This window comes from Chrysoperla carnea, chromosome 5 (genome assembly GCF_905475395.1).
Source record: "Chrysoperla carnea chromosome 5, inChrCarn1.1, whole genome shotgun sequence".
Taxonomy (NCBI): domain Eukaryota; kingdom Metazoa; phylum Arthropoda; class Insecta; order Neuroptera; family Chrysopidae; genus Chrysoperla; species Chrysoperla carnea.
The window spans coordinates 64,874,372-64,888,274 of record NC_058341.1 but is presented as its reverse complement, the minus strand read 5'-3'; the positions used below and the strand labels follow the sequence as shown (position 1 = coordinate 64,888,274).

Here is a 13,903-nt window from a genome sequence, read left to right as displayed (position 1 = left end):
ATATAATTTTATTATTTAGGACTGATTAGTTTTAATGTAATTAATTAGTTTGATTGTTTGAATATTGCCGCCATTAATATAACATTTGAATATTGCCGCCATTAATTATATAACCACAAAAAATCAACTAAAAAATAAATGTAATTAATTAAATAATTTTAGTGTCCCAAATGATGAAATCGTGTTTAATGTGATTCCCAAATTAATTAGATTAGTCTCCATGTAAACTATTATCAAATAACGTAAAAATGGCGAAAATTTAATTTTTTTACCTTCTAAGTATACGCTTTGAAAAACTAATTAATTACATGAAAACTAATCAGTCCTAAATAATAAAATTATGTTCCTAAATCTTCCCAAGCGATTCCCAATTGAATAAGAATTGTTTTAATGAAAAATAAAACTTAACATTTACATAAATTAAAAAAACAAAATTATTGTCAATGAAGTAACATTTGAATATTGCCGCCATTAATATAACCACAAAAAATCAACTAAAAAATAAATGTAATTAATTAAATAATTTTAGTATCCCAAATGATGAAACCGTGTTTAATGTGATTCCCAAATTAATTAGATTAGTGTCCATCTAAATTATTATCAAACTAGCTGTTACCCGCCCGCTTTGCGTGGCGTAAAATATACCCGCTTTGCTGGGCAACATTCCCACTTGCACCCCTCCCTCCACATTTCCTCGCGTTGGATAACATTTTTGTAATGTACACGTCATGCTCTTTTATTTGATACCCCACTTAGGTATATTTGTAAATATTCGATATTTCCTTCCCACTTTCTCGCTACACCTTTCTACCCTCCGAAGGTTAAAAAAATTTCTAAATGTAATTTAAAACATTCTGACCAAGTTTTGAACTATTAAAAGCCATAATTTAAAAATATAAATTTTTTATTCATGAACACCCCCGCAACCCCCCTTGTGGATGGAATTTCGTAAAATCCGTTCTTAGCTGACCTCTACTTGGCAAAAGGAATGTTCCTGCCAAATTTCAAGTCTCTAGGTCTTATAGTTCCAGAGATATCGTGATGAGTGACTATCTATATCTATAGAAAGTCTCCTATATATATATAGAACTAGCTGTTACCCGCCCGCTTTGCTGGGCAACATCTCCACTTGCACCCCTCCCTCCACATTTCCTTGCGTTGGATAACAGTTTTGTAATGTACACGTCATGCTCTTTTATTTGATACCCCACTTAGGTATATTTGTAAATATTCGATATTTCCTTCCCACTTTCACGCTACACCTTTCTACCCTCCGAAGGTTAAAAAAATTTCTAAATGTAATTTAAAACATTCTGACCAAGTTTTGAACTATTAAAATCCATAATTGAAAAATATGAATTTTTTATTCATGAACACCCCCGCAACCCCCCTTGTGGGTGGAATTTCGTAAAATCCGTTCTTAGCTGACCTCTACTTGGCAAAAGGAATATTCTTCCCAAATTTCAAGTCTCTAGGTCTTATAGTTCCAGAGATATCGTGATGAGTGACTATCTATATCTATAGAAAGTCTCCTATATATATAAGATAACGTAAAAATGGAGAAAATTTATTTTTTTACCTTCTAAGTATACGCTTTGAAGAACTAATTAATTAAATGAAAACTAATCAGTCCTAAATAATAAAATTATATTCCTAAATCTTCCCAAACGATTTCCAATTGAATAAGAACAGTTTTAAGGCAAAATAAAACTTAACATTTACATAAATTATAAAATAAATTATTCAGTAATATTTGAATATTGGCGCCATACTTCTATATAACAAGTAATGTACGGTTAATTAACATAACCTATCAATTAACTAAAAAATAGGTGTAATTAATTAATTATACATTCCCAAACTCTGAAACCGTGTTTATCGTAATTCCCAAATGATTTCCTTTTCGAATAACATAAAAATTAAGTGGATTTCATTTCCTACCTGCTAACTATACGCTGAAAAAAGAATCATTAATTACAGGAAAACTAATAATTCCCAAATTCTAAAATTATATTCCCAAATCCTCCCAAACGATTCCCAAATGAATGGAAATAGTTTGAAAAATAACAATTTTACCTGCTAACTATACGGAGCTATATACAATATAATATACTAGCGCGTTTTTACAACATCAACACAATATACTTAATGTGGTTTCTCTGTATGATAAAACGGGCTTTGGTCCGTTTTAAACAAATACATGGTTAAGGTATGTGATATTCGCACGATAGGTTGCGTACAACACTTAATTTACCAAGAGAGGGAGTGTAATAATACTTGGTTTTTATGGATTAGTTTTTATAATAACATAAGTAGCCAAATAGTTTTTTTTATAATAATTTTGCATTTAGATCACTCTCCCACACTATAATAATAAAACACATCCTCTGTTTAAGTAGTGTTTTATTGGATGAATTTGATTTTGAGGAATGTATTTTTTATTAATTCATTATAATACGAGTAGGATAATTATCTCGTAAATTAGGCTTCATATCAATATTTGATAAAGACTCGAGTTTTTTGTTTGTCGACAAAGTTGCGTTCGTCGTTCGAGGTCACAAGCTTGGATTATTCATTAGGACAATATCATAAACAAGTCTGCAAAAATCAGAACTACCGTATTTTACGTTAGCTCTGATGTATAAACTTACGTCGATAAATTTTGAAAGGCGTTATCTCGGAAAGTATTTTGTCTACATTTTCAGCGCATATTAAAGCAAACTTAGTCTACTTTAAAAACGTTCTGAAAAGGTTTGATAAAAAAACTAGCCCTTTAGGGTTATAATAGCCAAAATCCGAAATTTTCACGGATTTTTCTATTTTTGGCAAAGTTGCGTTCGGCGCTGGAGGTCACAAACTTGGATTAACAAACCGGAATAACATCATAAACAAGTATGCAAAAAATCAGAACTACCGGATTTGATGCCTACCGTATGTATAAAATTACTGTAATAATTACAAAACATATAGAATAACATGTTATATATAACCTCTTTGTTACAAAATAATGTAAAAATAAAAACTCAAAAATAGCAACAACAAAAAAACTGTCTGTCAAAAACAGGGTACCACGCTATAGGCCAGTCTCCCTATCAGCCAAAAAACCGGATTAGCTTTTTTGGGGTACCTACACACTTTACGGCCATGGCGGATGAGGTCTTAATGTTATCCAAAAAAAAAAAATCCAAAAAAATTGCACAAAAATTTGACCTTGAACGATCTTTTTTGGGAGTTTTTGAAAAACTTTGAAAACATTTTTGGGAAAACTATCGATTTTTTTTGGGGAAAACTATTGATTTTCGCTGATAGCATTAAATAGGAAATTGAAGATAATTTAAAAATACGTTTTTTGAACAAAGACCCGACCCCGATTACTTATAATCGATTATTATTTATCCGTTACTTATAAGCAATTGAAGTTATAAGCAGTCTAGTTTAACAGAGATCCGTAAGGTATAAATATGTTAAAAGCTCGGAATCTAGGGATAGTCAATGAATCTTTCTAAAAACTGTAATCGGAATCTGAGTAAAAACTGTTCGACTGCATTGTTTAATGCTTAATTAAAGAAGTTAAAAACAAAAATTTCTGCGTTCTTGTCCAGAGGGTGGGGGCCACCCCTTCTTGGGGTTGGAAAAGTTTACGTTAAAAATAATTACGGGAATAGATAGAAGGATGAATTTCTTAGCAAAAAAAGTTATTTATATATATTTCGAAAAGTCAATATTTTCCGAGTTATTGGCGATTGAAATTCGGAGTATTTAATGTGAAATACTGAAAAATTTGAAGTTTTTGAAGAAAGTAGATGATACTCTTTTTAAAGTACTATAAAAAACCATGAAAATGGAAAAAGTTTCAAGGCATTTGCATGAAAATTGATGAAGTTATAATGAAAACAAAGTTTTTCGTACCTTTCTTTTTATGTTATATTCAGCACAAAGACTGATGAATTTACCACACCGACTAAAATTAATGCTTGCCGCTTTTCAATTTACTTTATTTAGGTGCTGGCAACATGTTCAAAAATTTCTAGCAATTTCGGATATATATTTTTTTAAATACTGCAACTTAAAAGAAAAAAATTAATCGAAAAAAGTAACAATAAATGTCTTTATCGTTAAATAAGATGAAAAATATTCCAAAATAAAGTCTAAAAGGTAAAATATTTTGCAGAAAAAGAGCTAAATTTTTGCACTCTTGATTTTTTTGTAAGTTTATTATTTTTTGAGTTATTTAACGATAAAGACACAGACGTAAGACAGACTGGGAAATGTACGTTGATACTTTTCAAAATTTACTGCCAGTAAGGGTTCCGGTCCCTAAGGAAGAGCTAGACCAATTAGTGGAAACCCTCACTACGGCATGCAATGAAGCTATTAGAGCATCATGTCCAACAAGAATAATCAAGGAGAAATCGAAACCTCTATGGTGGTCTCCCGAAATTGGTATCCTTAGGAAAAATTGTCGACGCTTATTTAATCTGGCCAAAAGAACCAATCAGTGGAACGCCTATAAAGCCAGCTTGAACACCTTCAAAAAAGCATTAAGGCTTGCAAAAAGGACCTCTTGGGCAGACTTCTGCGAGAAATTAGAGGCAACCTGGGAGGAGAGCCCACTAAGAAAAATTCTATCTTCAAGTCCAGTGGCACCAGGACATCTGGAAGACCCTATAACTGGCCAATGGACGGAATAAAGCTTGGGCACTCTGGAGCTTCTGGTCAATCACCATTTCCCTGGCCAAGAGCAGCGGGAATATGATGGCTTAGAGGCTGCAGCTAATTCGCATAACTTCGCCCAAGCACTGATCGATAAAGAAAAGATCAAATGGGCTATCACTGAGTTTAACTTGCGCATTTAAGATATTCATCTGTTTACTGATATAGTCTCTGATGCAACCGTATGTGTATATTAAATAACAAGAGCAAAATAAATCTTCAAATAAAATATAAAAATTTTTTTTTCTCATAACCCTCTTCCTGATAAGTTTTTATATTCCTCATGAGAAGTATTAAATATGATTAAAACTACAGTAATTAATTTTCCAAAATATGTAATATTATAAATTTTACTCTGATTAATTCTGATAAAGTATTACTCTTAAGCTAAATTTTCATAAAATGTCTGCTTAATTCTGAAAGTCTTCTAGTAGAGTCCAAAAACTTTATAATAATGCAGTCTTTAAGTTTTACATTCTAGAATTCATCTAGAATGGTTTTTCAGAACACTGGAAGACTAAATTAGACTATTGGCAGAGAAATATTATCAGGGACGTACTTATTTCTAAAGATTTTGTTATAGAATGCTCAAAGATTTATTCAAAAATTTCATTTTTAGAATTTTCTTCCATCTTGAAATTGACCTTTGTTTAATCTTTCCAAACATTAAACTCAACTCCAGTACAGCAGAATACCAGCGACGTTTGTTCTATAAAATTAAAAATAATCTTATAGAAATTTCAGGAATAAAATTTAGGTGGACTTGTAAACATTACCTATTTTTTGCGTGTAATTACTGTATTTGTTAAGTTTCTTGAAATTTTCTATTGGGTAGATAGATATTTTCATTTTGTTTTGAATTTCTCGATGCTAACAAATGTACCTATTTTCAAAAGTAAATAAGGCAGGTGCTTTTGAAATTATAGATAAGATAAATTGGTAAATTTGTTTTTAAAGTTTACCCACGAGTTGAAAATTCACCCATATGTATGAAATATATCAAAACACATAATTACTGAATAAGATACTTCAATCTCAATTTTCAACTGATTTATTTATCATTGTTTATACGATAAAATCAATAATAAACAACCTAATAGAATATTTAGGTTTATACTTCTTTTCGAGTCTAAATCAAAATATATCAATCCTAGGAAAATATTGATGAAGTGTAAGAAATTTAATTCCTTAAACAACTTCGGTAATTACCAGTTTTGGTGTAAAATTAAGAGTTCTTTAATAAACAAAAATTCACCCTCAAATTTTAGATGACGGATGACCCAACAGAGTTGGAATCTCGAAATATTCACTGTCAGTGAGCCCTCCAACCCAACTATTTTTCCTGTGTCGACTGGCGTACTTATATTTTCGATTGACATCTTCTAAGATTCGCCTCAAGCTTATTAAATTTCTAGAAGATTTTCAAGGATGTAGTAGTACTAATACGATATACGTAATAGAATAATAACAAAATTATTCAATTTATCATTTTATTTATTTAAATAAAAAAAAAACAGCTCTTAGCGAGCTGATACAGAAACTTGCCATACACGAATTGTATTATCAGAATATCCGGCAAACAAAGTTTGTCCATCTGTAGACCATGCAAGTGAAAGACATTGTGGTGGTTCTGCTTTGGCTGTTGTAGCAACAATTTCTGGTCGTAATTCTTCAACCATTTCTTTGCTTTCCAAATCCTGTAAATAATAAAAAAAAAAATTATTATAAGAGTTTTTTTTAAATTGAATTTTATAAATTCAGTAAATAATATCTATTTTCACATGTCAAGCTAGTTTCTTAGGCATAATAAAAATTTATACTTAGTAAGACGTGTTATGGTAATCAAGAAATACCAATTTTTCAATACTAAAGTGGGAATGAATTTTAAAAAAAATTAAGTTTCATTGAGAACATGTATTGAGGAATAAGAAACTGGGTGATCGAATTTGGTTTCATAAAAAAATATTTTAAATAAAAAAGTGAACTTTATTCTCTTGATAAATTGAAATTTATACTAACGCGTCATTTAAGTTTTGAATTCCTTCCTTCTTGAAATATATGAATTAAATTATTATGAATTCAAACCAGGTCAATACTTTCTAAATACATCTTAAAATATGGCCAAAAGCAACAAGTTTGATATTTTTCAGAAATTCGATGTCTTGATAAACTGATCCAAATAGTTATTTCGCCCGTAAAATAAAAACTCGTGATTTTTTTAGTGAAAATCATTCATTTATCATTATGTGTTAAAACAATGAGTATATGATAGAGAAGGTGTCGCGTCTACAGATACGAATTCCATCTGGTATTTGAATCCTGTAAATACTACTGTATTTACAAACAGAATCAGTATATTTTATTACGATATTATTACACCGAGTGACGTAGTAGAAGCGAGTTGGGCTAATATACCAGAGATCTTTAGATCGAAACTAAGCTCTACTAACTTTTTATACCATATATGTATGAAATCAAGGTAAACAAAGTAAATTCTGTTTGTTAACGCTTAAAAATATTGATGCTACTAACAAAATTTTTATTTTGGTATAGGTGTACATAAAGTCACCTAATTAGTCTATTTTCGGTTGGATGTCTGTTCGTCCGTCTGCCTGTGAACACAGGATAACTCAAAAACAAAAAGAGGTATCAAGCTGAAATTTTTATAGCGTGCTCAGGACGTAAAAAACGAGTTCGTAAATGAGCAACATAAGTCAATTTACCAGAGAGGTCGCAAAAAAGCTTAGAAACATTATATTGTATGTATATACAGGATACAGGTACCTATTGTTTATCAGGTACCTAGACATGGTATTTCAACAAAACTCAGTCAATTGTTTGTTTTCATTTGTTTTTAACAAAATTATGGAGCGTTATGGAGTAAAGAGCGTTTATGACTGGACTCAATCACTAGAAGCGTTGAAAATCATATTCATATATTATTTTTTAACATTACCAGTAATGGGAGCCTTCTCTATCTTATACTCTTTGTGTTTAAATATATTAAAAAAAAAAAAAAACCTCGGTAAATTTTTGAATACATTTGATTATCCGATTAACTTTTTTTTTAAATATATACCAATTTCTCAACACATGTTATGAGCGAAAACTCACGGGATTAAGTACTACATACATTGCATTTTTCATGAACGGTTTTCCAGCTGACAAGCCTATTCCATTATTTTTATAATTAAATTATCTTTCTTCAGATAACAATTTCGATTGGTTCACAGATCTGTATAGTTATCTATATTCACTCACCTGTTCATATTAAATGAACAGATCTACACCGTTTCTGTTAACCAATCGAAATTGATATCAGAAACAAGATAATTTAACTACGAAAATAATAATAGTATAGACTTGCCTGAAAAAAATAGTTCATGAAAAAAATTGATTAAAATTAATTTAATTAAAAATAGCCATGAACACTTGTCGATAGAAAAAAAGCTATCATCGGAGTATTTAAAAATCAATGAAATTTTATAAAAAATGTTTCATGAGGTTATCAGGTGGGTGAAGACCAACCTTATACCGTGTCACATGTACACTCACTGTCAAAAAAAGTGTCACAGTTAAAACATTCTAAGCGTACTCATCATATGTTATGTTATAATAGTAACACTTAGAATGTTTTAAAACGAGCATTTTTTGTGACATTGAGTATACTATTGTAGTAAAAATACAATAAATTTTATTTTATAATTACCCAAATTTTAATAGATGGTCCGAATGCTGCACAAAGCCAGTATCTGTTCGGTGAGAAACATAATGCTGTGATGATATCATTATGATCCAAGGTATGTAAATGTTTGCCATCATTTAAGTCCCAAAGCATAGCTTTGCAATCTTTACCACCGCTAGCGCAAAGTGAACCATCAGGAGAAACAGTCACTGTATTCAAATATCCAGTATGACCTGAGTGATTTATCTTCAATCTGCAGTTAGCTAAATTCCATACCTACGTACATTAAAAAAAAAAAATAATCCAATTAGAATTAGTAGTTTCAACAAGACATATTCAGCGAGGCATATTATGGCGAAATATTATACAGACTAGCACAGCTACTAACAATATACATTTTTTGTCGATTGAATGGTGTATGCTTTTCAGTATTTTTTGAATTTAGAAAAGTATTATTTAATGAATATGGATATGGTTGATTTAGTTTTGGAACAAGAAACGGAAAATCTAACTATTTGAATTACGAATCGATCCACCCAGAATGAATTGCTAGCCTAATCAATAAATTAATAAAATTTGTTAAATATAAAAATCTTGAATGGTATACGTGATTCGTTTGATACAAAAAATATGTTAGAATCTGTCAGTGAATGGTTATTATTAGCAATTATATTATTATTAGTCCAAAATACGATGGTTAAACCACTAAATTATTTGCTACACAAAGAATGACTTGAAAATAGCTTTAAAATTTTACGTTTTTTGAAAAAAGTATAACACCTACACAAATTTAAAAGTAATATAAAAGAAAACTTGAAAATGAAAAAAGGTTCACGTCAATTGAACAAAAATTAACGGAGTTATAATGAAAAGAAAGATGCTTCGTACTTTTTTTTTTATTCAGCAAAAAAACAGATGGATCTTTCACGGGAACTAAAATGAATGCTTGCCGCTTTGCAATTTACTTTATTTAGGTACTTACAACATTCTCAAAGAGTTCTAACGGTTTCGGATATTTATTTTGAAATTGACATAATTTAACAGTTAAATAAAGACAGCTAACTACAATTAAAGTATTTTATGGTTTTTGACAATCCTCTTTATTTAAACAAGGATACGGCTAACAAATCTACTGACTGGGGTTGTTGTTATTTTTTTTTTTTTTTTCATAACAAAATCTCGGAAATTACACCTCAGATCGAAATTAGGTAAAGAGCTTTTTAACTCTTCTACAATTCATAATATTATATACCACCTCTCTTTAGTTCTAAATTGAAAATAAAAAAATATAAATAATTTCGAATAAATACCTTGACAATACGATCCCAACCAGCAGATACAATAATTGGATTGCTATGATTTGGAGAAAATCGTACACATGACACCCAATCACTATGACCATCTTCTTGAATTGTATATTTACATTCAGCTAATGTATTCCATAATTTGATTGTCTTGTCCCGAGAACCAGACACAATTTGACGGTTATCAACCGAAAAAGCAACACTAAGTACATCCTATAAAATAAATACAACATTAGTTATTTAGAAACTTACAAATTTTAAAATTTACAATCTATTCAGGATTACATGTAGCGTATTTTAGTGACACAAAAGAAAACGTAGATTTGAATTCTTTCTAACAAAATTTTTTTCAGTATTATGAATATAAAAATTATGTAACTTCAGTGAAAGAGGGTACAAAAATGCTATAAAATCAATTTAGGTAGTTTTCAAAATTCATTTCTAAAATAAGTTAAAATATATAAAGGATGTCCCTTTAAGATCTTGCTTTACCACATATAGCTTAGTTCAAAATATGTCGATTTAGCTAAACATGCCCTAGTAAAAGTTGCTCCTTTTTGGTACAATACTCTCTTGAAGTTGCAATTTTGAAATCGTTTTTCTTCCATTACTTAACGGATACCACAATTTTGATAAAATTTGGTGTGGTCGCACTACTGCTTTTCAAACAAAACAACTCGCATCAACCTTATAAGTAATATCAATTCATGGGCGTAGAATGTAGGGGTTTTAGTAGCTAAACCCCTCGATTTTTTACGCCCAAGTAAGTTAAGAATTAATTGTTAGCATGGAGTTTAAATGAAGTTAACTGTTTACTTCAAAAACAAGCGCTCTTCATAAACCTCGATTATTATCATGTTTTACTCAGAATTTGCAATTTTAATCTTTAGTATCAGCAAGATTGACACAAAAAATAGGTCTCGAACTTTTGATTTTTTTAAGGTTTAGTTACAATTCGTTCCTCAATCCAAACTTTATTATTACAACGTCCATGTAAACATGCAAAGGTTAGACGACGAATAAAATTATAATGAATTCCCTACATAATTTCTTTAAGAATATTTGTGGCGTTTTCGATTCGTTCCTATAATTGCTCTAAATTTTCTAGCAGTCGCCGGTAAACAACCGATTTAAGATGTCTCCATAAAAATTTTTACATTGGATTTAAATCAGGGGAACGTGTTGCCTTATTCATGGGGACATTGTCACAAAAATCATAAAGAAGGTGCCGATATGAATAATTAGTCTTATTTAAGCCTTATTTTTATCTAAAATATATCTTTACCAAAAGTAATTAAGTTTTCGAAATCTATTTATTGTGTTTATCTTGCAAATTTTTCGTAAACCATGAAAATAATCAATGTTTATGAATAACACCTTTTTGTAACTGTTAACTTAATCTAAATTCCATACTTTAAATTGTCCTTTATATATAACTCCATGGGTGTAAAAATTGGGGGGGGGCCTCAAGTGCGTATGGCGACAAAACGGAGTAACTTGACTAGGACATGTTCAGGTAGGTAAGCTTTATGTGGTAGAGCGTTGAAGAACTTTCACGGACATCCTGTATATCATTAACTTGTTATTTTTGCAAGCCAAAACAGAATGTTATACCAGCGTGAATTTTAATTTAGAGACTTTTGAAAGTCCAAAAAAAATAGCCAAGATTACTTTTTATCCCCAAAAATATTTCGTTCCTATGGGATGCTTATTAAATTTTGAAAAAATTATTGATTAAAATTAATTTGTATTAGGTAATAATTTGAGCAGAGATAATCAGAGACCCGAAAAGTAACACTGTTTTTGGCCTAGAAAAAACATTTGAGTGTTACGGAATGTTAAAATTTTAAAAAACTACAAAAAAAAAAAAGACTAAAGAATTGTTCACATTAGGCCAGTAATTTTTAATAAAGTAGTAACATTTACTCATAGCTCAAAAAGCGTATAATCGAGGTATTAAAATTGACAAATTAATTTAGTCAGAAAGCGTGATCTACAAAAGTTCGTAATAATCGTGCTGAAAAATCACAGAAATAAAAAATAAACTCAGTCAATTGTTTGTTTTCACTTGTTTTTTATTGAAATCGATTTTTTTTAAACGCCTATATCTGGAAACCGGCAAGGTTAGAGAAAAAAGGCATAAGTTTGAATCAAAATAATAATTGAATATGTGATCAAAATATAATTGAATAAGTGATCAAAAAACTACAGAATAATCGTTAATTTTATCAATATCAATTTTGCATCAAAATAATTAATTTTTGTTTTTTGTACGCTTTGTATCTACAAAACGTAGAAGTTTTGGAAAAATCCAATAGTTTTTTTTTCAACATGATTGGTTATTACGGACTTGTAAGCGCGCTCACGCGCGTAAATTTACGGACAACACTATCTGACTAAACTGGTTTTTTTCTGCCCCTCGTAGGAACGTTTAGCGAGCGATTCCGAAAAATCTGAGATGTGCTTTTAAATTTCGACCTTAGTCGTTCCGAAGTTAAAATTTCTCACTGACCTAATGTGAAAAAGATTTGATAGAGAACAAAACGTTTTAATTGCCAAGTTTATCTTATGGTTAAAATTCCATTTATTGAAAATAACCTGTTTTGTTGTCTTTGTATTAAAGTTTTCTTTATAAAGTTAAAAATTTTAGTCGGATATATTTTCTCCGCAACTTCAATAAAATGTGGAAAATCAGGTATAAGAGAGTTTTTCTAGATTTCTAGATTGTGAACTGTCGAAACTACATATAATTATACGTAATATAAATATTTCATTGGAGCAACGGTACATTTTACTTACAAAAATAGGATCTAGGTCCACCATTTCTTCAAAAATACATGAAGATGGTGGGCACAAAAGGTGTAAATATACGTGTATATATCATTGAGCACATCCATTCCTGAAATTCTTAGATCTAATATCCATTGAAATACTTATCGAACCTTAGTATGGTCTTCAAATCGACGAGTTGTACGTCCAGCAGCTAAATCCCATAAACGTAAGGTCTTATCCCATGATCCAGATAGTGCATAGTTTCCATCACTTGACAATACTACATCAGAAATGAAATGAGAATGGCCATAAAGACGTTTTTGTGGTACACCATAATTCAATTCATCACGAGTCAATTTCCATACAATTAATGTCTTATCTGTAAATTTAATTTGATTAATATTAGAAAACCAAGACATATCAACAACATCTGTTAATTTATATCTTTTGATTTCAGTCCCATATCCGCAAACCACTCATAGATACTCATGAGGTTTAAGGTTTTGTCATCATACAAAAAAATTTTAAGAAAATTGGTGTAATATAATATTTAAACATAGAGACTTAAGTTACTTATTAATTATTACTTCAAAGATTCATCAGATAATTATGGATTACATTTTTTAAATGTAATAGGTTACATCTACATGTGCAGCAAAATTTGGTAATTTAAACAAAAAAAATATGTTACCTCGTGATGATGATAAAATCATATCAGGATATTTTGGATTTGTAGCAATTTGTGTGACCCATCCATTGTGACCACGAAGAGTACCACGTAACTGAAGTGTTTCAGTCATTTTTAAAAATTTATTTTAAACAATTAGTACTTGCAAGTACGACGTCCGAGCCGGAAAGAATGTTACAATATGAGCTCGTCTAATAAAACATGTTTACCACACCAAACGTTTATAATCAATCTACGCATGTGCACAAACTTATGATTATTTTTAGTTACATTAAAGTTATGTTGGTACAGAAAATAAGAACTAAGGCGCGAAATTTTATTTAATACCAATTTAAATATTCTTACTATGAAAAATACATAGTTATCTTGACATTTTACAAAAATTATTTTAAAATATAAAAATGTCAGATATTCTTTATTTAAAAATCAAATTGATTGTTTCGAAAGATATGTGCGTAGCGATTTAGATAAATTCTATATTCAAATTAATCAAATTATTAGGAAATATAATTTTATAAATGGTAATGTTTGGAAGTTATACCAAGAATTATAAACTACTTGCAGATAGATTATTGAAATATAATTTCAAAATTTTGAAATCATGAGTAGCGTTAAAAATGCGTCAACCAAATCGAAAATTGCAATGGCTGGTGGTCGAATTACTCCAATAATAACACGAAATGCTATTAAGGTTTATATAATATACTTAATTATTCTAATTGGAATAAGTAAGAATGGAAA

At 29.9% G+C, this 13,903-nt stretch overlaps 1 protein-coding gene across 1 annotated transcript; it reads right to left on the bottom strand.

Annotated features, from left to right (window-relative positions):
* Window positions 1-6,189: 6,189 nt before the first annotated feature.
* LOC123300898 (guanine nucleotide-binding protein subunit beta-like protein) lies at window positions 6,190-13,351 on the bottom strand. Its single transcript, XM_044883562.1, has 5 exons — window positions 13,166-13,351; window positions 12,645-12,853; window positions 9,709-9,915; window positions 8,423-8,674; window positions 6,190-6,410 (listed from the first exon to the last, which is right to left on the bottom strand). Exons 1-5 carry the CDS (start codon window positions 13,272-13,274, stop codon window positions 6,234-6,236), a joined length of 954 nt encoding a protein of 317 aa, XP_044739497.1. The 5' UTR covers window positions 13,275-13,351; the 3' UTR covers window positions 6,190-6,233.
* Window positions 13,352-13,903: the final 552 nt, after the last annotated feature.

Bases quoted from the DNA above. Each gene is read 5' to 3' on its own strand.
- LOC123300898 (XM_044883562.1), bottom strand. From the start codon at position 13,274: ATGACTGAAACACTTCAGTTACGTGGTACTCTTCGTGGTCACAATGGA. The intron at 8,675-9,708 runs GTATTTATTCGA...TAATGTACGTAG, and splicing joins GTTGGGATCGTATTGTCAAG to GTATGGAATTTAGCTAACTG. The intron at 6,411-8,422 runs GTAATTATAAAA...TATTATTTACAG, and splicing joins GACCATCTATTAAAATTTGG to GATTTGGAAAGCAAAGAAAT.